This window comes from Macrobrachium nipponense, chromosome 45, assembly GCF_015104395.2.
Source record: "Macrobrachium nipponense isolate FS-2020 chromosome 45, ASM1510439v2, whole genome shotgun sequence".
Taxonomy (NCBI): Eukaryota; Metazoa; Arthropoda; class Malacostraca; order Decapoda; family Palaemonidae; genus Macrobrachium; species Macrobrachium nipponense.
Genome location: NC_061105.1, coordinates 13,425,628 through 13,452,517, shown reverse-complemented (window position 1 = coordinate 13,452,517; position 26,890 = coordinate 13,425,628). Strand labels below are relative to the sequence as shown.

Sequence of the window (26,890 nt, the reverse complement as noted above, 5' to 3'; positions counted from 1 at the left end):
TCTAACACTTTAAAAACGGTCTCAGTTGAACTTAACCTCAAGATTCACAACTCCAGTCATCAAAATAGCTCCGTATGATTTACAAATAGATTGGAGAATAGGACTAGAGGTTACCCACGCAGTTCTTTCGCAACTCGAACTAGAGCCTCATCAATGACACATTTCAAGTAAGTAGTAGTCTGGTTTTTAAAACACGGGTCATGCAGGATGGTTGTAGAAAGTTTATGAGCGCAGAGAAATTAGTGAATTAAACTTGTGGTACCAATGACCATTATTCATCATAGGTTGTTTTAGGGACCTTACTATGTAGCTAATATATATATTGGGCCTACTATGTAGTTCCTACTGAAGGGAAGCACCAACCAACGGGTATACCGTAATTAAAAATCAGGTACATGTTTCACGACGATCACCAAATGAAAGTGTTCATTGTAGATCAAATAACAAAGTATTGGTATGGTTTAGATATTAAAATCAGTATTGAAATGACCCAAAATACTTTTGTTTATTAATTTGTTTAGGACACGTCAAGGATTACGGAGTGAAGAACTGTGTCGGGCCGGTGATTTTTGTATTTATGGATCAGTTGTCTGTGACCCATTTGATAATTATATTTCCAAGTAGTGTAACTCAAGGGATTTATTTAGTTTTGCTTTATACCATTAATAAGGTATTAATTTTGAATAACTGTGCAAAATTACTATGAAATCACTTTTCATATAGACAATAAATTACAAGAGTAAACTTGAATTGAGTAACGGAACCAGTGTCTGTGACTCTGAGTCTGAGTAAGTTGAAGTTCCCGATTTCCCGTCCGCTCCCAGTGACTGCTAGGATGTGGAATATACGGCTTTATACACTGTACTTAGTCCCTGATTGTGTGAAGCAAGTGAGTCGTCTCGTTTATAATGTACTGAGTGAGTAAACCCAAGTTACCCAACATGATTTGCTTTCCTTTTGTGTGAAATACGCAAATCTTTGATCACCCTGTGGTATAGGCCTAGGGCCTAGGCGTATTTTCTGTCGGCTGAGGCCTCCCATTACTTAATTGTATTTCGGTTATGAAATCTGACCATTTAAGCCATGTTTTTTATTTATTACTTTTTTTTGTTTTGTAAGCTATATCAGACCTCTATTGTTGGTGTAAACCATGTTTTTTTTCAATTTTATTTTTTTTTTATTTTGTAAGCCAGTCGTTTTTTGTGTCCCAACCTTTCCGTATATTGCAGTTATGAGGTCGACTCTATTGGGAGACCAATCCAGTTTTTTTGTTTTTCAAAGGAAGAACTTAAAACTAATAAATTGCACCAGTTGGAATACTCATTGTTGAAACGACATCATAGGCTACCTGAAAAACACATCGATAACAAAAAGCCTTTTTACAGTTCCTCAAAATATGCCACAATCTTTCCATCCCACTAAACCTAACGAACCTAACCTAGGCCTAGATCAGTTCATTGTTATTTGAGGCATTCATTGTAAATATTGCTGTTTTGATTTTAACGTTTTTTAAAGATGATGGAGAATGTGGAGACGACTAAAAAGGCTTTGTTTAATCTTACTTTCCCATGCATCCTGGTTTGACTATCTGAAAAATAACTTAACCTAACCTAACTGTGGGTGCCAGAGTTTTACAAGGTTATGTACTTCAACCCCATGAGACCCACCCCCCACCCTCCTCCCAAACCATTTAGCAACTTGGACCCCCCCCCCCCCCCCCCCCCCCCTTTTGTAACTTTACCTAGAGGACCGACCATAAGTTATGAAAGAGGAATATAGAAATATGCCTCACGCTAATCTTGCACATGGGGTTCTGTTTGGTGTGGGATGCACCCATCTACCCCTGAGCATGTTCCTGACATAGCCTCCTCCTCTTGTTCAGGATTAAATGATTCTTGTAGGTATAAAAACTTGATGACTTTACAAAAGCTTATAAGAATTTTCTCTAAATGTTGTTTATCAGTTATTAGGGATGTTTCCTATGGTTTCTTTTCTGCAGTCCATCAACCATGAAGGCATAGGTACACTGGTTTGTTCTAATCTGGCCCTCAGGAATTCCCAAGATGGTTTTGGATGAATAATATATCACTTGGTAACTTAAACTTTTGTACTATCTCCTTCATTCATATTTCTGATATTCATTTTCATTTAAACATCACATTTCTATTGTCAACAAAATAACTGAAGGTGGGATTGTTATCAGTTTAGGGAGGAAGATGAAAATTACCCGAGATACTGTGGCAGACATTCTGGCTCCAAAAAAAGAAAAAAAAAAGAGAAAAAAATAAGATGACTACTACCATATGTACCCAACAAAATGAGTGATGTCATAAGTAAGGGTGGAGTTTGTTTTATATCTTTTTTTTTATAACCTATTATTGTCTGCTACTTTCAAGTGAACACTATATTTTTTGGAAGATTGAACTTAAAGTCAGTGGTTCTTGTGAGCTTGTTCCATACGACTAGGGTTCACCTTCTGAACAATAATTGTAACATAATATAATATAATATAATAATAATTTGTTTCTCAGATTTTGGTCATATAGCTTGTCATACGTAGGTTATGACCTGTATATATATCTGGTGTTTTTCAGAAGTAAGTGTTACAGTCAGGGCCGGATTTAGGCATGTGGAGGCCCCTGGGCAATCTGTGTGTGTGGAGGCCCACCCTGCTTTAGGCGGGTGGCAAGCGAAGCAAGGATGTTAAGCAGAGTGTGGTACGCGTTAAAGCCTCTCTCTCTCTCTCTCTCTCTCTCTCTCTCTCTCTCTCTCTCTCCTCTCTCTCTCTCTCTCTCTCTCTCTCTCTCTTCGTTAAGAGTATCGTACGTGTCAAAGTCCGTCTCTCTCTCTCTCTCTCTCTCTCTCTCTCTTCTCCTTTTATGGGACTTTTATACATTTGTAATGGATACATTTTCTAATACAGATAAATTCCATATCTGCAAATAAACCCACGACCTAAGTGGACAAGCGGGAGTTATACATTCGGTATAGATAGACTCGGGCGCTCATGGTTTGATCTGCATTTGGGAGGGGGCAATGCCGCCCCCTCCCAAGTGCCGCCCTGGGCGACCGCCCATAGGAAGAACCGCCACTGATTACGCAGAAAATGGTACAAATACATACATTCAATAAATAAACTCACAGAAACCAAAAAATATATAGAAATATTTGAAGTCAGACTTACCTACAAACCGTCCCTTCCGATTTTGTCAACCAACAATGCATTCAAAAATAGATAGGAGGTAATTTTAGGGGTAACTGTAAACATAGCCTAAATTTCTAATAATATCACTTTTTTTTTACTATGGTTTACTGTAGTTTTCCGTGATGAAGAAAGATGAATCATAAATATCCACAATTTTGTTTTATTCCTGACTAAAAAACTTTTATTCCTTATATATTTACTGAAATTAAAAATTATTAAAGCCTGGGTCCTTTTTTTGAGGGCCCCTAAAATGTGGAGGCCCCTGAGCTTATTCTTAAACACATCTACGCTCACTCCTGACATATTCCTCAGATGAGCTGGCAACGCATTGAATAGACGCTGCATTATCGATGCTGGTGCGTAGTGGATTAATGTCCTGTGTGATTTCCTAATTTTTTTCTGGTATAGCTTTGGGCACTATTAATCTACCTCTGCTTGCTCTTTCTGATATTTTTAGTTCCATGATGTTTTCGGCTATTCCTTCTATCTGTTTCCATGCCTGAATTATCATGTAGCGTTCTCTTCTCCTTTCTAGACTATATAATTTTAAGGATTGTAGTCTTTCCTAGTAGTCAAGATCCTTAACTTCTTCTATTCTAGCTGTAAAGGACCTTTGTACACTCTCTATTTGTGCAATATCCTTTTGATAGTGTGGGTACCATATCATATTGCAATATTCAAGTGGACTACGAACATATGTTTTATAAAGCATAATCCTGTGTTCAGCTTTTCTTGTTTTGAAGTGCCGTAACAACATTCCCATTTTTGCTTTACATTTTGCCAATAGAATTGCTATTTGATCATTGCATAACATTTTCCTATTCATCATCACACCAACGTCTTTAACTGCTTCCTTATTTGTGATTGGCTCATTATTAGATCCCCTATATGCATATAGCTTGCCTTCTCTGTCTCCATAATTCATTGATTAAAATTTATCAGAGTTAGATACCATCCTATTTACCTCTGCCCAATCATATACTTTGTTAAGGTCTCTTTGTAGCGCGTTCCTATCTTCATCACAAGTTATTTCTCTACTTATTCTTGTGTCATCGGCGAAACTGTTACTCACTACTGAGTCCTTAACATTACTGTCTATGTCTGCAATCATAATAACAAACAGTAATGCAGCTAACATCATACCTTGTGGCACACCGGATATTACCTTAGCTTCATCCGATTTCTCATCGTTTGCAATAACTATCTGTTTTCTGTTGTGTAAAAATTCTTTTAACCATCTTCCTACTTCATTCACTATATTATGTTTTCTAATTTTCTTCGCAAATATATTATGATCTACCTTGTCAAAAGGTTTTGCAAAGTCTAGATAAACCACATCTGTTTCATTTCCCTTTTCATATTTTTGTATATGTTCTCACGGTGGACTAACAGTTGGGTTTGTGTACTTTTTCCGGGTACGAAACCATGTTGTCCTATATTAAACAAATTATTATATATTAAATGTTTCATAATATTTTTCTTCATTACCCTTTCATACACTTTCATAATATGTGATGTTAGACTCACAGGCCTATAATTACTTGCCTCTAGTCTTGATCTACTTTTGAAAGTAGGGGTAATATATGCTAATTTGTGCTCATAATAAATCTTGACTGTATCTACACTTTGTCTTGATAATATTGCAAGTGGTTTTGTGATAGAATGAACTACTTTCTTTAACAAAATAGCAGGGATACCATCAGGCCTAGCTGCAGCTTCATTTTTAATTTCATTAATAGCCTGCACATTATCAGCTTCATTAATATCTATGTCTGCTAAATATTCACTATCTTCATTATCAATTCTAGGGGTGAATTCTCTCTTATATCGTTCTGCCAATATGTTGCATATTTCCTTTTTTTTTCATTCGTTAATCTCCCTTCAATTCTTAGAGGGCCTATTTCTATTCTTCTTTTATTCATCTTTTTTGCATACGAGTTCAATAGTTTGGGGTTTTGCTTGATATTTACCAGGGTTTTTTCTTCCAAGTCCCTTTTTTCATTTTCTTTTGATTGTATAATCTTTTGTTCTGCATTTTCTATCTTACTTTTTAGTTCGATCACTTTCCTTGCATTTTTTTTCTTTTGCATGACCTTTTTTCCACTTTCTGATTTTCTGGAACAAGATCCTTCTGTCTCTTGGCATGCATGACTGATGTTTGCTTTTCTTCTTCGGTATATATTTATATCATCACTTTCGAAAATGTTATCCCAATCTTTGTTTAATTCTTCATTTATTTCTGACCATTTTATATTTTTACTGTAGAAGTTGTATTTTCCATATCCTTCCCACTTTTTCATTTCTTGCTTATCTCTGTTTTCACTTACTTTGAAATGGACTGTTATTTCTATGACATTATGGTCTGAAATACTCGCATCATAAACTATTATTTCTTTAAAATAATTCACCTCGTTCACAAATACTAGGTCTAAAGTATTTTCCTTTTCTTGTTGACTGGTGATTTATTTGTTGAATGTTGTATTCCAGTAGCATATCTAATAGCTTTTCGAATTGCCTCTTATCATCTGCACTACTATTACTCTCTCTTTATATATATATATATATATATATATATATATATATATATATATATAGATATATATATATATATAAATACAACCACAATCTCTTATTCGTTCTTTCCAGTCTACAAAAGGAAAGTTAGTCTCCGGAAAGGAGAATAGTCCAGTCCTTGTGATTTCTACATATAGCATCCAATTTTTCTATTATTATGTCAAACTCTTTAGTATTAGGGGGTCTATATATTACTATGTTCATTAATTTTTCAGATTCAAATTCTACCGCTATTAGTTCACATTCTGAGTTACTATATTTCTCATATATTTTTCCTTGTTTTTTGTCTTTCCCATATATTGCGGTTCCCCCTTGATTCCTATTTTTTCTATCTTATCTATAAGTTTGGAACCCTTTTATTTGATCGTCATTACCAGTCTCTTGGGAATACCAGGTTTCACTTATATTCATTATATCTATTTTCTTTTCAATTTGGGTTAGTTCTTCTAAGTACTCTATTTTTCTTTTTGAGTTACTCGTAACTAAACCCTGCGCATTCATCACTATGATGGTTGCATGTTACCTCCTTCATTTAATATGGGTAATAATAAGGATTTTCCCACGTCTCTTTCCTTTTCTGGTATGTTGTTCTTTTCTTCATTTCCAGAAATTCTGACATTAAAAAATCCAACTTTTCCATAATATTTGATCTTCCTTCATCATAATTATTCATTTTGTCTCTGAATCTGCAATTTTCTCCGTATCTGCAATATCCCCTAGCATCGTACATACAGTATTTATCTCTTGAGCTGAAGTATCTTGGAGCTGATGCTTGGAAATTCTTTGCTGACACTCCATATCACGGTGATGGCTTGCTTTTTTCCTTCACCTCATGTTCTTTGTTCCTCTCTTTATTTGTTTCTTTCCTATTTTGGATTTTATTATTTAATTGATTATTTAATTGATTTTGATTCATGGCTACAGGGTGCATATATTTACATTTTTTGTCGAACTTACATCCTTGTCCTTTTAGGTTTTTGCATATTTTTGGATGTAGATCTCTGCAATCATCCTCATAGCTGTCTAGGTATGCACATTTACCATAGATTTCATAGTTGTGACATACCTTGGGATGTTTGTAGTAACATCTTTCTCCGAATCTGCAATTCCCTCTTTTCAAAAGGGTGCAGACTTTGTCTTTCTTGTCTATTTTTTTCCTCTTTCCCATCAGTGTGCAGATCTGGGTAGAGCCTCTTCGGGATTTTCTTTTGTGTTGTCATGTCGTAATTTATTTCTTCGTACGTATGCTGCTTGATTGCCTCATATGTAGTATCAATGAGTATCTCTGCATCCATACTCTTGTCTTGTTCTTTGTTTTCTTTAATTTTTTCTGTCATATCAGTTATGTTTTATTCTCTTCTGTTTTCATCTTCTTCATCCTCAACTATTTGTACATTAAGTCTTGATTTAATAACATTGTCTATCCATGATAGACATGTTGAGCAAAATATTCTGGTATCCTTACTCGTATTTTGCATTACTTCAGCACATTGAGGATGCGTTGGAATGTGAATGTTGCACGCAGAACATTTTCTGATCAGGTTTTGTGGATTAACTATGCTATACCACACCTTACACAGTTTGCATACTTTTGGCATTCTTTTTCCTATTGCATCAATTAGTATATTCACAATGTTTACCTTATTCATTTTCTTTGTCGGAATATGTTGATTGATGTAAATTTTCTTTATGAGTCTCTTGACCACTTGGATTTTATTTAGAACTTCTTCAATTATTTTCAAGATTTTTCTGTTGATTTGTTCCAGTTTGAAGGATCATATCCTTCTAATATGTCTATGAATGCTTTTGTATCTTTTTGATTAGGGCTCCCTTCCTGCTACCTCATCATATTGCGAATCTGCTAGACAGGCAAGATTTCGACATTTCTTTCCACAGTTGGAACTTACTGCCATCTTGATCTGATTTACAATATTTCACTGGATAAACTAACTTAGTAGATGCTTTATCCTACTATTTTCACACTAATCTTATCACCGACAGTTCATGAACACTTCTAGAAGTTTTTTATTTCTAGACGTATGTTAAACGCATGAAATCAGATTGTGTGCGGGTACATCTCACCAAGCAAAATGGCACTATTCGAGAGAGAAAGGGTGGATGATTTGCTTAACGAGGCAGTCTCTCTCTTGAACTCCTCTTTTTTTTTTTTTTTTTTTTTTTTTTTTTTTTTTTTTTTTTTGTATCTTCTCCCTGTCCTTTTTTGTTGTTCCCGGCGTGACCTTATATTGAATATTAACAGTTGTTCATATGGTTATTTACTGGGCACAGTGCATGTTTTTTTTTTTATCTTTTATTTGGGAGATGTTAGTGTTAATTTTTCTGGATTGGGATTTGTGTGTATATAAATCCATCAGTGTTATTGAGGTCGGGTAGAATCATAAAGTATAAGTGCTTTTGTAAAGAGAGCAAAATGGCGGACGCAAGTGGTACGTCGACTCTGCTTCATCACATTACAAATGTCAGTGCGTGCATTAGTCCATTTCGTGGAGTCGTAGATGGAGTTCTTTCGCAGCTATTACAAATCTTCATTGAAGGTGTAAATAATTATTTAAGTGCAAAAGGGATAAGAGATGATTTAGAGGCATTCAGAGAGGCGAAAGCTTTTGTTAGATTTCAATAAGGGTGATCTATCCTTTTGTTGCAGGAGTTTTCAATATGCAAAATGTCGAACCTGGGCTGATTTGCAAGCATTTTTAAGAGCAGCTTATGGCTCAAAGGAACACGGGGATATGGTGAGAGATCTCAGAGGACTAGATAAAATACGGAAAGGCACAACTAGCCTCGTAGAACTTAGTTCAAAACTCTTTGACTCAGCGGGAGAATGGATAGAAAAATTGAAAACATCTAAGTGGGTTAAAGGGGGTAGTGTCTCACTGGACAATTTAAATAAGCTGATCCATTATGCGATGCTCTTGCACGACGTACAGGACGCAATAGTGGATAGTTTTGATGAAAAGATTGAACCTACATCAGACGAAGAATTAATTTATGCCCAAATTCAGAAACATGTCTAAATGTCCCACTGTAGATAGTACATTTTTTAATGGGACCGGCCCGAGAAATAGGTGCAGAGAGACAGATTTTTCTTCTCCCCGTTTGTGTGCAAAAGTTGAATATAAGAGAAGATCGACCGATCAAAGGCAACAGCAGTTGCGTTGCTTCAATTGTAATAAACTAGGGCACCCAAAGAAAATGTGTAGTCATATATTGTGGAATGTGTAAGATTGCGGATCACTATTGGCAATCTTTTCCGTCTCAGATACGGAAAGATGCGAGGCCTACACCTCAAATATGAGAACTTCCCAGGCGGGTCATTTAAGAAGGCAAAGGGATCAGCGAAATTTTCGGAAGGCCGATCAACAAAAAGAGTACAGATGATTAGTACGTTTAGGCACATACTTAACATAATGTATTGATATTGACTTGTAAACATTGATTGCAAATGCCAGCAATATGAGGGGGAGACTGTTTCCGTTCCTCTCCAATGAACGTAGCATCATTCAGGTTAGGTTAGGTTTGACAAGGGAGATTATGTTAGGTTAGGGAAGTGCGCTTACAAGGTTAGGCCATGACCCATTCCTGAATAATCACAAAAAAAGTATTGTCACGTTTGGTAAGGTTCATGAAATTATTAAGTCCATCTACAACCCATTCCGGATTATAGCTCTCCTAGGGAGGAATGTCATGATAGGTGTAGTTGCTTGGTGGGGAGCAGGTGGAGGGAGGCTGCCGCCGTTGGTAAGACCATAACTCTTCTCTGAAGCCATTGCAGTAAAAGTAAGCTTGGATAAATTTTTTGTTCATGCTTCTGCTACCAAAATCCCCCGATAGCGAGGCATAGGTGTTTTTCTTCACCAGTTGCAGTACCCGCCTTCAAAATTCAGACAAAAATAGTGTACAACCGCGTGGAATTGGTCCAAGTTTCGCGATATCTGCTGATGTCAGAATGCTTTTCTAGGGTCACATGTCTGCAAAAGCTGTGTTTAAGTAACGGGGATGTTCATCAGTGATTCAGTAATGATTTGGTATTTATAGATCTTTAGCCTTCTGGGATGCAACCTGGTGTATTATAAAAAGAATACTTCTCTTGCATTTTCCCATATATATACAGAATGCATAATGCAAGGTTGGAACGGTCTTAAAGGCCGTTAACCTTCTGGGATGCAACCTGGTGTATTAGAAAAAGAAAACTTCTCTCGCATTTCCCCTTTTATATGATACAGAATGCATGATATTAGCAAGGTTGATGTTCAGGTTCAGATTTCATGAGGTCACCTTTTGGGGCCGGATTTCTGAGGCTTTTGTAACGTCTGGAATTTGCTCGTTGAATATTATATTTCTCCAAATATAATTGCGACTTCAGATCACGTTCATCGCTCTTTGTGTGCATGCGCATGATTATTACTCCAGAATATGAGCGTGTTTTATGGTCTTTTTGTGCATGCTTGCATGATTCTCTCTCTCTCTCTCTCTCTCTCTCTCTCTCTCTCTCTTTAACTGTTACTGCTTGTAAATGTATACCATCTTAATTCCTGTAAGAATAGTACGAAATAATCCTCACCTACCCCCCCCCCCCCCCCCCACACACAAACCACCACTTCCTTAGCGGGCAGGACCCATGCATAATACCCTCTCTCGCTTTGACTTAATCTGCTGCGAGATGGAAGTTTCATAAATGAATTTTTAAATAAGTGCAAAACGAAAGTCTAAAAGTGAATTATGCGTAACGAACAAGTACGTGCGTTCAAGTAGCTGCTATAAGGCTTACGAGTCTCGATCGTTTATCACTGTCAGAAAGAACTTTGATCTTTTGTTCGCTATTTGAGTCCCAGGCAGGCTGCTATTATTACCATTAGTAGTACTAGTATTACTAGTGGTAGTACTAGTACTAGCGGTACGCTTAGTAGTTGCGACAGGGTGTTTTTACTGTTATATCTAAGCGTCTTCATCCCAAAATTATACGTATCTCATATGCTGTCAAGCTTAGATCTTGATAATCCTCCGATTGAACATGCCAAGAATTTCTGCAAGCCCTGTCTTGTTTAGGAGGCTCTGCTCATAGGGGTTTATTAGTTTATTCCCTCTCCCCCCATTTTTTTTATTTGAGGCAACGAAGCTTGAAATCTCTCTCTCTCTCTCTCTCTCTCTCTCTAGATTGACTTAGCATGACAATGTTAGGCCGTTGGCTTATCCTCCCCGGGAATTCATGAATTTGATCGTGCCCCGTGACCATCAAGACTCACTCACTCTCTCTTTCTCTGCGATCCTTTACAGATAAACCGAAACTGCAAAGAAAATACAAAGACTTTTTACTTAAGAAGTCTCTGCCATCGTCCCTTCTCTTATGTTGCTTTAGATCATCAATCAAAAGGTCTTTTGAATGACCGGGGGAGGTATATAGTGGCAGTGGGACCAGTTGAACTTTGACGAACGGAGCAGCAGCACACCCAAGTCGTATTTTGTCGAGGTTGGAGATTTCGAGATTGCGCAGGTGTTTGTCTGGGCCGTGAAGATTTTAAGATTGCTCCGGTTTTTGTCAAAGGTGAAGATGTTCAAGACTGCGTCGACCAAAGTATGTGGTGTTGCATTTGAACAGATTTGCATGATCGTGGAGTCGGATTATTAACGGGAGAGTGACCTGTCTTGTTATAGTCCTGATCTTGGTTTTGATAATGCCCGCTCCAGGGAGATTTTACATCCATGCATATATAAGTTTTTACGTATGTGTTTCTCTCTCTCTCTCTCTCTCTCTCTCTCTCTCTCTCTCTCTCTCTCTCTCTCTCTCTCTCTCTCTGTGGAGAAAAGGGAAAATGGGCTAGCAAATGGGTTAGAGAAAAAGTTGCACGTTCCAGGTTCATCGGTCGAATGAAAATCAGTCAATTCCGCAAAAAAAGAAAGAGAGAGAGAAAAAAAATAGCATACTGCTGTATTCTGAGAATGCTAAGAGAGTAACTCTCCCCCACCCACCAATCCCTGTAAAGAAATTGTGTGAAAGTGTCTCGGGAATATGACGTAGAAAAAAAACTGCTCCAATATAAACTATCAACTGTTGTCACTTTTGCTTTAATGGATTGGTGTTAATTTGAAAGCCAGGAACCAAGGAGTCATTCTTGGCCCTACGAGAATTTCTCTGAAGTAGTGGTAGTAGTAGTCTTTACTGAAGGTTTGCAAGGGACTGGCGAAGAAAGCAATAGAGAAAGGTGTTTGGATTGCTTCAGTGGATTTATTGCTTATAAATTTATAAAATATCCTTATCTTGGGATGTATGTACCAATAGAAGATTACTCATGGACGGGTGTAAGAAGCGAAGGTGATAACAAATGAACGAAGCCCTCTCAAGAATGGTTGAACTGAAGCTAGTGAAAAAAAATGAGTAAATACTTTCATGGCGGAAAATGACTTGTCCAATTTAGAAAATAACTTGTCCAATTTATCAGTAGAAACGACAAACGTGACTGATTTACCTTTTGATTCAGTCATATTTCGTCCGTTGTCGAACGTTCTTTAGAATAAGATATTTTAAAGGGAAATAATTTCTTCAAATAGGAGAAAAATTAAAAGCCTCCGAAGAAAAAAAGACAAAATGCATTGATGTATTTAAATTAAAATAGCATGAGGGTAGTCATGCATTGCATCTCCGCTTGAACTTCTGAAGAAGAAGAAGAAGTTCCATTTGCACGACATACTTTGAAGGGAGGCTGTTCCACACTCCAACGTTTGTTCTTAATTTAGAATTTATTGTGAAAAGTTGTTTTTGTCATTGCCTCAGTATCTGTCCCTTTTCGAGAGTTGCATTTTCACTGGACCCCCCATGTGTCGCGACTGGTTTTTTGGCACTGAGACATAAAGATAAATTAGTAGAAAAGTAAATTTGGCTTGGGGTCTAGGGTAGAATTTTGGAGTTCGTTACAGTAGACACATATTTATATTTATATATTTATATAGATTATTGTACATTATATATATGATATGTATATTATTTATTTGTGAGTGCGAGCGCGCACGCACGCTCGCAAAGGAACACGGCATTTTCTTGTTCTGCCCAAAGTCACGTCTTTTAAAGATCTTGGATCTGCCGAGAGAGGTCACCGTACAGGATGCTGCTGCTGCATTCGTAACGGCTAGTGAATAAGGAGATTTTCCTTTCCTAGTTTGTCAGGAGCTGGTGTGTATGTATTGCGCGTGCATATATATATTATATATATATATATATATATATATACATAAAATATATATATATATATATATATATATATATATATATATATATATATATATATATATATATATATAATGTATATATAGTATATAAATATATAAAATATATAAATATAATATATATTTATATATAAGCGAATACACAGGAAAATGATAGGCAGAAATCCAAGCGCTTTCGTCGTTACTACGATTTCTGCCTATCATTTTCCTGTGGTATTCGCTTATTTAATGAAGTCGTGTGCATCTACTTCTGATTTTTAAGCATATATATATATATATATATATATATATATATATATATATATATATATATATATGTGTGTGTGTGTGTGTGTGTGTGTGTGTGTATCTTTTACGTGACCCGGTCGGGTTGCACTTGTGAATCGAACGTTCAAGATTGTACCTTTGGAACTGTCAGAGTTTTACAAGGTCAGTGTCTAATGACAAAACACACACAAGGGGCATCTGGGTACACGATCCTCATAAAAGCCAGGAGTCCTTCCCTCCCCACCCCAAACACACTCACGCACACACACACACACACAGGCCTCTCCCAAGTTTTTACAATCGTTTGATGCGCGTTGCGTTGGCCGACCCTTTCACAAAACTTTCCGTTGCAGCCTGAACGCTAATTTTTGTTCACAATTTCCCTAACGACACCCTGTAACAAACCGAAGCTAAATCACAACCGCCGCCATCTTCGTTAATAATAATAATAATAATAATAATAATAATAATAATAATAATAATAATAATAATAATAATAATAATACCCTTCATGGCAAATAAAGTTTTTCTTGTGGTTGGACATAACGTTACACAGCTGTTCAAACGAGCCACTATAGTAGACTCCGTAGAACCACAGGGTAGTAGCAATTTTTCTTACAGTAGCGAGTAAATCTCTCTCTCTCTCTCTCTCTCTCTATTAGTATTTTGTTATCACCTGTTTATAAAAACACTTAGCGGTGCATGTATATTGTAGTAATTATCGCCTGATAATAGCGACGTGGATGGCCGGTCCAATACCGTTTGGAAATGCATTATTATTATTATTATTATTATTATTATTGAAAATGCATTCATATATTATAGAGTCAGCTGTACGTAAATTGAATGCAGTTGATGCAGTCACCTGCATATATTTATTATTATTATTATTATTCTCAAAGTTCAAGTGTTCGGTTATTTTTTACTAGAGAGAGAGAGAGAGAGAGAGAGAGAGAGAGAGAGAAGAGAGAGAATCAGGTTGTTGAACTGCACAACCTTTCCAGTTTTTTTTTTTTCTTTTGCTAGTTTGTCGGTTGCTGGGATGTCCTGGCCGAGCAGCGAGTGATCGTCCACTTGTTCCACGGTTAAGCTGTGCGTATGTCTCTTTCTCTCTTTCTCTCTCTCTATCTCTATATATATACCTTGCTCACCCGTTGGTGACCTCAGAGCAGGTTTGTGTTTCGTAGGGAGCTGCTGAGACTTGAGGCCTGTTAGGAATACTTCCCTTTCTTCGTAAAGGTTGGCTTTCTGTGGATTTTGCCCCCCCCCTTTTTTTTTTTTACATGTGTCTTGATTTGCTCGTGTTTGTGTTAGGTGTAGATGCAGATGTGACGTCGTTACTGTAGTGTGTATAGACATGTTTGTCTGCGGTTTCACTGTAGAATTATGGGTGTTGCTTTGTCGTTGGAAGGTGAATAAGTGTAGGTTGGAATTTGGGGATTTAAGGTGTATACTTACAGAGGTGACACTGTTTATTTCATGGTGTAATGAAGGGTATTGAATATCCTTGTTTTGCTTCTATAATGACGGCTAGAAAGTTGCAGAGTTACAACGATTTTGCTAGCTGAAAACACCCGTCAGTTACCCCTTGACACTGCCGATCTCATACTTGCAATAATATATATATATATATATATATATTATATATATATATAATTATATATATATATATATATATACATACATACATACATACATACATATTCTATGCATGTGAGACCAAGTAAACTTCCTAATTAAAATTTAGACATTTCACATAATTCTGTTGATGCTGATGGTTCTAATTGGTCCACTCCAAGGCTGCCATGTAGTAAAATGGAAAATTTCACTGTTCTCTTATGCGTATATTGTACGTTTTTATGCAGTTTTATTCTGTCTTCCAGTGGTAATCCCGTTTGACCCGTACAAAGATTGTCACGTTATTGCACAGGATTTTGCATACGCATTCTTTATTATAGTTGTGAGTACAAGCAGGGATTTCTGTTGCGTATTTCATGTTCTCATCATAGTAGTATTTTTTACCGCAATTAATGGATTGTCTATTATAGAATCAGGATATTTTAATTTTTTCCTCTATCGCCAGTTCGTAGTTTCATCAACTTGGAACTACAAGTATATTTTGCTCTTGAGGTCACTGATGTGGAGACCGAATTCTTTATTTATTGTGTCAGCCAAAATTAAAATGTAATTTTAAGCAGAAGTATTGGTAAACCTCTCGCTACCTCTGTGTACTAGGCCACTGTTTCTCAGCTTGGGCCTTAGGCCAAATTTGAAGGGGACGGTATGAATTGAGGGAAAGTTGCCACAGAAAAAGAAAAAAGAATATAGGTTACTTTGGGCATACTTCAATTGCTACTTGAGGGTAACCATTCGCCTCGTAACAGAAATCTCGCCTGTTCTTTCACGTTCAAGTAGCCGGTACATATGACAGCGCAGAATGTAAACTCTATATAATGTACTTGTATAAAATAATAGTGTTCACGTAAATAACATGAATCTATACATGTATCTACATTGTCTTGCAGATGATGCACTTGTCAACTCGAGCACTGTTTGCACTGCTGGCAGTCTCGCTAGCCTATACAAATCTTCTCAAAGGTAAGCTGTTACTACCCTTTCGTTTAATTTTGTTATTATTAATATGCCGAGTATATACTTTATTTGTTTATTTATTATGATCATTAAATGACTCGTGAGGAGACTAGCACGTGCCAAAGTGGTCTGAATATTAATTTCTAGATTTAAATATTCATTCAACGTTGCCTGAGATGCAAAAGACAGCAGGTCATAATGCAACTGAAAGCAAGCAGTTAGGAGAGTCAATCATGGCGTAATTCAAGGGCAAATAATTTGGGAACATGATTGTCATCGTGTCACGGTATTGTGTAGTATATCATTGAGGGTCGACGAAAATGCTCCCCTGTCTTCAGAAATTGGATGGGTCATAGTTTTCTCTCTCTCTCTCTCTCTCTCTCTCTCTCTCTCTCTCTCTCTCTCTCTCTCTAATTAGCATCGGTAGATAACATCTTCAAACGTATAAAGCCCAGTAGGACCTGCAGCCAAGTACCTACCCTTTTCTTGCCCAGGGCCGAAGAAAACGGAGAGGAATATGGATGAAAGAGAAGGGCGGGACTATGCCCAGAAGAATGCCACAGGCGAACTTCTTTCTCTGATATATTTACTTTATTTACTAATTTTATTCATGTTTTATTTTTATTTATTTTATTTTTGCGGGGGAAGGGTCGAGGCGGCGGTTGTTGGAAATGTTACAGCAGATGATCTGGTAAGGACGGATTTGGGGGAGGGGGTGGGAGAGAGCTGATTAGCAAGGAAGATTAGGCCAAAAATAAACGAGTTGAATCGGAGCCAAGTTGTTTGAATGAACTAATTTATTGCAACCTGGTTTACTTTTAAGAGAAATTTTGATACCCGAATATGTAAAATTGATGACTAATAGCATTGATGGTTAATATACAAAAAAGCTGTAGCCTGTCGTAGGCTGGTAATAGAACCAATTGTGAAATTTGGAAGTTAGTGGCTCACGGGCCTCCTCCTTGATTCAGCAGTAGGATTTTTTTTATATAAAAATCGAAATCATAGAAAGATCCTGAGTACATCTAGATACGCATTATAGTGACTTGCAGTTGTGACGCCAGATAACTCATTAGTTGATGTAAGTGTTTTGTAAGCGAAGGTGCCAGCTGATTTCGATCGATTTTTAATAAATATTTGTCATAATTTGGCTAAAGACAATCTGCTAAGGAATGCATTCTCCTCCCTTTCCAGATCAACGATACCCGCCCTACATTCTTACGGCGAACACCCGTTGCGTCGCTAATGGGAGCTTCAGACATCCCAGTAACTGTTCTTGGTTCTACAAGTAAGGTCAGCTGCAATACCCACGTCTAAACCTAATGCTAATGATAAACAGGAAGCACTGATAAATCTTTTGACCAAGTATTACCGCTTGTATTCGTTACTGCTTGCAGTGTTGGGTGCTCTTTAGCGGTGGGAGGTTGAAGCTTGAATTTCAAGTCAGTGGGCCCTTTGGTGTGCGTAGAGGTTAGCCCTATCTATAATTTGGTTGTGGTGTACAATTTAAAGGATTTTGTATATCTCATATCTCTCCCTGCCTTGTTAAAACTTTTTTTTTTTTTTTTTTTTTTAACCCCCACCGCTATCTGCTACTACTTCCCACGACAGAATTTGACGAAAGTGAGCAAAGTGTATATATTCGCTTCGTGGTCGTCTTCAGATGATCCATTTTAACAGTATTTGATACTTTTAGAAACCATCTCGACTTGCATCCGATTGTTTTTTTATTGCAACTTTCTTTAATTTTATGAGTATCCCAAAAGCCTGCCATAATTTATGATTATTCGGCACTAGATCAAGAACATATATGCAATTACGGGGTAGCCTGTATTCTCTACTTCCACAGTCATTCCTTTCACCATCTCATGGACACATGATTTGTCAAAATCATAAAAGATGAGTTGTCTCCATTTAGCAGTCAGACCCCTTCAGCATGATAATCTGGACTCTTCCATAAGGTTTATTTAATCTATATATGTTCCAGTTTTTTGCGATTTTCATTTCATCTCAAGATTTTACGGCTAGCCTTTCTTCTGCAGTATACTCTGGTATGAGGATGGCTTTTGTTTTAGTAGTCAATAGACCTCTCTCAACAAATGTAAATGTCTCTTTAACGAGTCAGGCGGCTCAGGCCTACTGCATGACGGGACTGATACATCTGCAGCGAGTGTTATTACCTGTAGTGATTTTAATCTATGTTTGGAAGATCGAACCAGTGAAGGTGTCGAAGCGTTTAATATAAATTCCTCTACTGCAGTAAGCGGTCACAGGTCAGACCTGGTTCTATGTGATGCTGTCAAACAGCGAGTATGGAATTTGCAGTGTGACCAGATTACATCTGATGAATAAGCCGTCAATTTGATCATGGGGATCCAGTGGGCGCTATGGAATTGGCGCGGGACCTGGATAAGCTGTCAACAAGTAACAACAAGTAACAAGTAATTTTATAAATCAATCCAACAGCCTATCGGGCACTTTAAGTCCTGAAGTCATTTTCCAGATGCATAGGATCGGCGAGGAGACCGTTGGCGACACCTTTGGGGAAAGTTATAGGGGAAGGGGGAGAGCAGAGGACCATGGGGTCGGCGACTTCGTCCAAGGCGACTTTTTTATTCAAGTCTGGACGATGTTTGGAATTCAGACGGTAGAATCCGCGCTGTTCGCTTCAAGGGACAATCGTTTACGGTCAAGGGGATTTGCCGGTTCCTTAATGTAATTTATTTATTATTTTTTCTTTGCTGCAGATGCTAGGAACACTATTTTAATAAATGCAGAAATACTGCTCGGTCTCGCTAGAGCGGACTCCCGCTAACCATAATTGTAGCAAAAACCATTTTCGTTTTAATTCGTGTGTTGCTGTTGTTTCAGCATTAGGGAAGTAAGCCATGGAGGCTATGAACGCGAGTGAGAGAGACAAGGGTCGCAGCTGCTGAGGCGAATGAATTGACACAAGGAAAGTAATCTGGAAACGCATATTAACGGTAAAAATTTTAGCGTGAATGGATGGATTGAGTTCGTATTCTCAGGCGTCGAAGGCTAAGCGAAAGAGTACATTATTTATTTTGCGCGTGGAGCTCATCTACGATTCAGCAGTTATAATAATAGTGTTATTAGTAGTATATAACAATTATGGGTGTTTTGTCCAGACATCCACTTTTGACAACGGCTTTATGTTGAAAATATGATTGCGCCGCCGGAAGCCCGCGACTCATCGTCTGTAAGTCTGGCTGGAGCTGACGCTAGACTGATAAGGGATCTGGACGTTGGCATCATGATTTTTTTTTTCTTTTTTCTTGAGATGATGATAATGTTATTGATGGGGAAAAAAATAAGACTTTATGTGACTTGTAGAGGAGACGAGTTCATTGACATCAAGTTTGACCTTGGGTGCCCTTGGGTATTTTTCACAATCCCGTTGTTTTTGTATGTTGCGGTATTTTATCATTTCGTGTCTGATATAGTCAGTATTTTTGTCGATGTCATTCATGTTTAAAGCTTCGAGATTTGATGTCTTTGAAACGGCCATGACTTTTGTCAGTTTTGGTGGGGGGAGGGGGACAGGATAGTGAAGACAGGCAGACTTAGACCCAAATGTAAGTATATTTGATTAAAGACAAGTGAATTAAATCCACGAGAATGCTGTGCCCTTTATCAGAAGATTGGTCAGTATTTTTCCTAAGTCAAGATCCCTCTCCGGGTGATCTAGGAGAATAAATCCAGTGAATAAGGATCTCTCTTATGTTGGGACACCGAGCGCAACATTGCAAAGACCAAGCAAGGTCGCGCTTGCAACATATAGCGGTCTCGTGTCACTGCAGGTTTTCCTGCCCCTTTGACGTCTATGCAAATGGAAATGGAGATATGCTTGGGTCGGAATTTCCTTGGACATTGATGGGTGTCCTGTCCACGTAGCCTCAGATGAATTCTTTGGCCAGATTTCCGGTTTTTGTCATCAATGTTGGCTTGACAGACTGCAGTACAAGATAAATGTGCAGAGTATCTGTGATAGCTGGTATTTGCTGGGTATTTTATTGTTTTCCATTATACTGATGTGTATTTTCGTATTTCCAGATATTCCAGATGTTTTTATTTTTCATTTACAGGTGAAGAGAAAGTTAGTTCAGAATTTGAACTTTTATTTCTTTTAGAGTTTGTGCGTCTTTTAGCTACCGAACAATCTTGACTGTTATCTGAAATTTGTTTATATAGAAAACAGCATCGATTTTAGAATATCTGTATAAAACTATGATATATTTAGTATTATATTTGTTCAGTGTTATTGGTTAAAGACTTAAGTAATTTTAAGACTGAAATGTTTAGAAGAATTCTGATGTCATAGCTATTTTGAAGTAACATTCTCTCTCTCTCTCTCTCTCTCTCTCTCTCTCTCTCTCTCTCTCTCTCTCTCTCTCTCTCTCTCTCTCTCTCTCTCTTTGGTCTTGTTGGCCTTGTCAGATTATACTACTGTCACTATGTGTCCCTAAACTAAATATTGATAATGATAACGATTAAGACAACCGGTTAACTCTAACGGTAGGCTCTTCTATTGATATTTAATTCCGACAGGCGAGAGCTCTTGAACGGGGTAGTGCTGTCTGTGCACCTCATGTGGTGCACTGTAGGCATTACTTAAGATTCTCTGCAGTGCCCCTTTGGGCCTCAGCTGCAACCCCTTTCTTTACTTTTACTGTACCTCCATTCATATTCTCTTATTTCCATCTTAGATTACCACTGTCTCCTAACTATGACCTCATCATAGGTACCAGCGCCTGGCCTGTCATAAATTCCACTTTTTATTCTATTATTATTCGATTCTGACAGGTGTGAGAACAAGACGGTTGAGGGGTACTACCAAAAGCAGTTCTTCGAGTGTGCCCCGGGCACTGTGTTCGATGACGCCCTAGACATCTGTATTCCCAAGTCAGCTGGTGGCCAAGCCTGTGGTCAAGTGACCATCCAGGAAAGTGCCGATTGCAAGCGACTCTCATCTCCTCCAAAAGGCTACTGTTACCCCAGTGCACTTTGCGTCGGTAATAAAACTACCGTAAGTGCAGCTTTGCTGTATTTTTCTTTCAGTACAGTATTCCTACACACATTGGCATTGTTTGTTTGTTTGTATATATATTTTATGTGCATATATATACATATACAGGCAGTCCCCGGGTTACGATGTGGGTTCCGTTCTTGGGACGCGTCGTAAGCTGGAACATCATGAAAAATCGTAAGAAAACCTTACTTTTAATGCCTTGGGTGCATTAAAAACTATGTAAACTGCATTCTTATTGCATTTTTCATAAAAAAAACCTTCAAATATTGATTATTTTGCATTTTTGGTGTATTTCTTCTGCCAGATCAGTGTTTGTAGGCGTCGTAACCCTGGAAATAATTTCTGATGAATACAATTGAAAAGCGCCATAACCTCGGAACATCGTAACTTCGTAAGCCAAACCCGTCGTAACCCGGGGACTGTCTATATGTATGTACACATGTATACATATGTTTCTATACATATATGAAAATACATATATGTATATATCTATAGGCAGGAGAAGGGCACAGGAACATATACACATATATGTATATATCTATAGGCAGGGGAAGGGCACAGGAACATATACACATATATGTATATATCTATAGGCAGAAGGGCACAGGAACATGTACACATCCATTAGATGCATTTATTGCCAACGCGTTTCTTGACCCATGGTCACATCATCAGGACATAAAAGAGAAGCATCCGAGCACATAATTAAAAGAAACATACATGAAGCATAAGAAAACTTAAAATGGAAACTAAGTTAAACTTAAATACTGAATCACACTTAAATACATTTACACATTAAAAACAAGAAAGCTTAAAATGATCCTTACAAAAACTAAACTCAATAAGAGAAAAAAAAGGAAAAAACAAACTAAAAATGAAGAGCAAGGCGCACCTCTCAAAATGACACAGCCAAACACGCTAAAAGAACACACAAGAACAGAAAAGAAGGCGGACAAATATAAACAAACAAGCCAGTTATGCTATGAACAGGGGAACAGCCGATGATTGGCAATTTAACGTAGGTACAATTCTTTTTATGTAGAGATTTTTCAAGAGAAGCAGTTCTCCAGGTTCCTTGGCTTTGCCAATTTTTGACGTTGTCGTATTTTATCGATGTCTTGCAACCTCTAGCATGGGATCTTATATATGTATACATATGTATACATATATATATACATATAAAAATACATATGTATATACCTATATATGTGGTTTTATATATATATATTATATATATAGATATATATATATATATGATATATATATATATATAAAAAAAAAAAAAAAAAAATTTATATATATATAATATATATATATATATATATATATATATATATATATATCATATATATGCATATATATAGGTATTATATATCTATGTATATATATATAGATATATAGATATGCATATATTTATGTATATTCCTACATGTACTGTATATACATATGTATACACAAGCATATATTTACATACATATGTTATGGCAAATGCCTTTATTTATACATTTATCATGCTCTGTATCTTTGTTAATCAGTTCATTTATGTTTGTACATAAAACTGATTCACAAATATATGGGATGTGATGAATGTATAAATGATGGAATTTGCCTTTATGTATATATGCATAAAAAAATCACAGTAGATACGCATGACTTCTGTATACTATAAGCGAGTACCACAGGAAAATGACAGGCAGAAGGTTAGTACCAAGCGCTTTCGCGTGTTTATTCACACGTTGTGCCCAGACGACGTGTGAATAAACACGAGAAAGCGTTTGGTACTGACCTTCTGCCTGTCATTTTCCTCTGGTATTCGCTCATGTACACAAGTATATGTATATATATGAATATTCATGAAAATTTTGTAGTATCTTGTTTTTTTCTCCCTGCAATCCAGAGTGGTATGTGTCATTACCGAGTAGTCTGCGGAGAAAACCCAGGGATTGTTTACTGCGACATGATAATCTCGAATGCAGGACATCAGTGCACAAACACATGTAAGTACAATGTGTAAAGTTTTTAATGTATATTGGTTTGACTTTACTAGTATTAAGTTCTCGTTAGAAGATGAATAAGTAGTATGTGTTTTTTCCTAGAAAACCCAGAAAGACTTTTCATGATTGTTAAATGACTTGTGGATGGATTTAGAGGGAGATAACAGGTTAATGTAAGTGAACTAATATTTTGTAAGCTATATGCTTTTATATCTTAATACATAGTAAGATGGAGAACCTCAGTCAGGCGAAACCACTTGTCCTCACCTGCATCATATTTGTCGTATCTGGTCAGTTCTTTTTGGTGAAAATTTTCCACGATTCATAAGGTATGAACATTGCATTGTACTGCAAGTATCAGTTTAGAGACAAAATTTAATTTTGCACTTCTTGCAATAAGAACGGTGCTGTGCCATGCACTCTACAGTAAGAATGGTGGTGTCCTGAACATAAGTTTTTTTATTTGATGAACAGAGGGTCAACTGTATGGAAAACCCCTTTAGATTCCTTATGATAAAGTCACTCTCTAAATATTATGCAAATTCTTGTCTGCCCTCATGTATCCTTAAAGGTGAACATTGACTTCAGTGTGCTGACAGGAGCTTACAATGGAATAAGCAATTTCTGAAATTAAATGAAAACTTCAATTACTGTGATTAGCTCAGTTTGATTTGAATCTCTAATTTCTCTCTGTAATGGATCTGATTAGGAGGTGTGAGATATGGCTGACCTGTGCCCCTATACAATGTACTAAGTAGACCCCACTTCAAGGATGTTTTGTTAGTTGAGCTGATTCCAGAGGTTCCTATTGCAACTATTACCCCTTCAATACTTTACCGAAAGGTTGGAATAACATGAATTCTTCTTCATACCCACTGCTATCCTTGAACTAAGGGGATCAGTTTCCTCAGTGTGTCTTCTCCAGTTATTTCTTTTAGTCTTCCTTAAGGCATACGACATGTTTTAAAGATTTTGCAAAGTTTTTTTTACAATTCTATCTGCAATGCACTAGTTTTGCTTTTAGTCTCGTCTTACAACACAGTGGTAGTATTGTTACCTAAGTAATAATTAAAGTAGATCCATCTGATGGAAACTAGAACCAAAAAGGTTCAACATCAGCCACTGTGTGAACTTCTTCACCAGTGATAACCCCATTTGGGATGGATCTCTGCTGAACAGTTTAAGAATATAATGGATTAGATGAAGTGATGAAGTAATTGTTACATTTGTAATTGATATGTGTACATTTTTTTATTAGTGTGTGTAACTGCACTCTTTTGAAATCTTACAAACTGATTTATCTTTTAAGAATGTGAACATGATAAGTAATGAAAAAATAGTCTGCCAGAGCAACTGAGCTCAGGAGTTTATTTCCTCCTCCTGAAGTTGAGTAGCTGGCTGCTGAGCTGGGACCAAAATTCTGGAGACTGATTTCTGTGAATATTTGATATTTTTAAAAGATTTTGGTTGTTTCATACAAACCAAGTGGATCATCAATTCCAAATCATTACTTCGCTGCTTAAAGTAGCTAAGTTAGTGTAGCCAGTCTAACTGCTAAACTTACAGGTTATAGGATGTTTTGTGTCATCATGGATTCTGTGATCGTTAATATGAAAATGAATACTTTATAATTATGTAGTCTATTGTATTTGAAATTCATATATTCAGTTACTGCATTAAATTATTTAGCTTTGTAACACAAATTAATTTTTTCATTTCAGCCAATGATGTCTGTGAACACTTTAAAAAACAACCCATAAGATTTTGAAGCGTTTTTCACCCTTCAAGATAAGTAAGCTCAGAAAATTGATATGAAACAAAGTAAACTTGTATCCCATTTTGCCGAGATAATTATTGTTTACTTTCTTAGTCCAGGAAAAACATGACTATAACTTTGGCTCAATGTCAATTTGTAAGCATCTTTAGAAAGTACTATCAAATTATTGTTATTCTTCTTTCCCACCGTTATCCCTACATCAAGGGGTCGGTTGCCTGATGCGCCTTCTCCTCCACTGCCTTCTATCAAAGTACTTTCAGATTATGTAGTATAAATGTATTTTGTGGGTACTCCATATTTTGTTGTTAACATTTGATTAAATTCCTGAAAATGTCCTGCATGCCCGTAGAGTAGTTCATGAGAAGCTTACCATAATTTTATTTATCTTGCCTGACACAGTATTCTGTTCTGTCTTCCTCTTCTCACACCTACATTGCAGGCTTGATTGAAGAGTATGCAGTATCCCTTCTGCCGATAGCTGCACCCACTGTCATCCTGTTACATGCCTTCCATTCCTGCTTCCTTTTCCTTATCTTGCCTTCCAGTTTCTCCATTTTGTTCATTTTCTTGATCTCTGTATCTTTTTACCTAACTGCACTCCAGTTTTGCATTTCACAGTCATAAATGCTGAATGGGCGAAGGTTTTCCTGGTGTTTGGGTTTATAGCTTACATTTTGTTATTCATTTAACTTTTCATCAGTTCCATTTCAATTTTTTTTCCAGCTCCTCTTTGTCTGGCTCAAATTTTTATCCGTCGGATGAACACATCTTCCAGCTAGCCCTGTGAGATTGTCTGGTTGAATTATTACTAAATAATGATGATAACTTAGGCAGTTTTCTGGGTCTCTTTTTCTGAAAGGTGGTGGAATCTTTTTATAAAATTTAGTGGTGTCTTGAGACAGGCTTTTAGTTTACCATTTTAGAAACTGTAGAAAATTTATCAGGGTTGCTGTTATTATGTAGTTACCAATGTTATACTGTAGTTACCAATGTTATACATGTGTATTGTTTTTGTAATTGGATATTTGTATTTTTGCATTTTTATTGCTGCAACCATGAAATTGGCAATTTTTTTTATTCTTTGTAATTGTAGTTTTAAAAAAAGTTGTGTTTTGTAGTTTAGATAGCTACAGTAATTTATAAAGTTTGGAATGATTACAATAAACCTGGTTTTAAACAAGAAGGGTAATATTAGATCTGGTTTTTCACCTTTTGTTTCCTTACGTCTCTTCGTATACAATAGTACAATTTCAAACCTAAGTAATATGTAGTTTTAAAAGTATATACGTACAAGGAAGGCTAATGTATGTGAAAACAACATATGTGATGTTATTGTCTTTGAACTGAACACTGTCTTTTGATTCATTATTTACAAGGAAATTAAATTTGGCTACTTCATCACTGTTCATATATATATATATTTTTTTTTTGTAGACATTAACAATGTAGGCTTAGTAGCATTCTTTTGTGAGTAACGTCCATGAAATTTTCAGTATATAAAATGAAGTTTCCAGGAAATATTTTTAGCATTGAAGATATCTGTTTGAAGTAGTAAAGACTGGCATGTCCACATGGTACTGATCAGCATGGGAGGTCAGCTTTGAAAGTGTGTCAACCTTTTGTTTCCACCTGATATTTCTGGTAGTGAATAGTTTTAACAGAATTACGGTATGTTTCTGCCATCATTGGAGCCAGTCCCTGGGAGTTTATATCAGTTCACATCCCTTCAGGGATTAAGGCCTTACAATCAGTTATATTTGGTACAAGGTTTGACTTTTATTTTTCATCCATTGCCTCACTTCTTTGTCCACCTAGAAGTTCAACTTCATCTGGTGTGGTTAGCCTACTTTTTAGTGATAAGGTTAATATTGGCACACCTGACTATTGTGACAAGAGTGAGTAAATCAGAATATTCCAGGTATCGCAGTGTAAGAAACTGAATTATTAAAATTTTTTAGCAAGTGGGAGAGATAGAACATGATATTGCAGGGTGAAACACGCACGAAGCCAATAGATATCCCTTTTCTGTTAGGACATGAAATCAGATTCTTTTAGTTTATACTGTCTGAAGTCTGAAGGAAAACTAACATCTGAAATAAAGATAACTTTTGATTTTAAAGATCATGAAAGGTAAAATTAGTAAGTACAGTAGTACCTTGTATTTCGAACTTAATCCGTTCCAGAAGGCTGTT

At 36.7% G+C, this 26,890-nt stretch overlaps 1 protein-coding gene across 3 annotated transcripts; it reads left to right on the top strand.

Annotated features, from left to right (window-relative positions):
* The first annotated feature begins 762 nt into the window (after positions 1 to 762).
* On the top strand, positions 763 to 26,890 carry LOC135214380 (uncharacterized). Of its 3 annotated transcripts, none has more exons than XM_064248619.1 (6): positions 763 to 889; positions 15,811 to 15,883; positions 17,072 to 17,165; positions 20,702 to 20,924; positions 22,825 to 22,924; positions 24,643 to 26,890. In XM_064248619.1, the coding sequence occupies exons 1-6, from the start codon at positions 836 to 838 to the stop codon at positions 24,687 to 24,689; spliced, it is 591 nt and encodes a 196-aa protein (XP_064104689.1). In that variant the 5' UTR covers positions 763 to 835; the 3' UTR covers positions 24,690 to 26,890. The 3 variants fall into 3 exon arrangements, with proteins under 3 accessions (XP_064104689.1, XP_064104691.1, XP_064104690.1); XM_064248621.1 differs by having other exon boundaries at positions 783 to 917; XM_064248620.1 differs by lacking the exon at positions 763 to 889 and adding an exon at positions 14,432 to 14,524.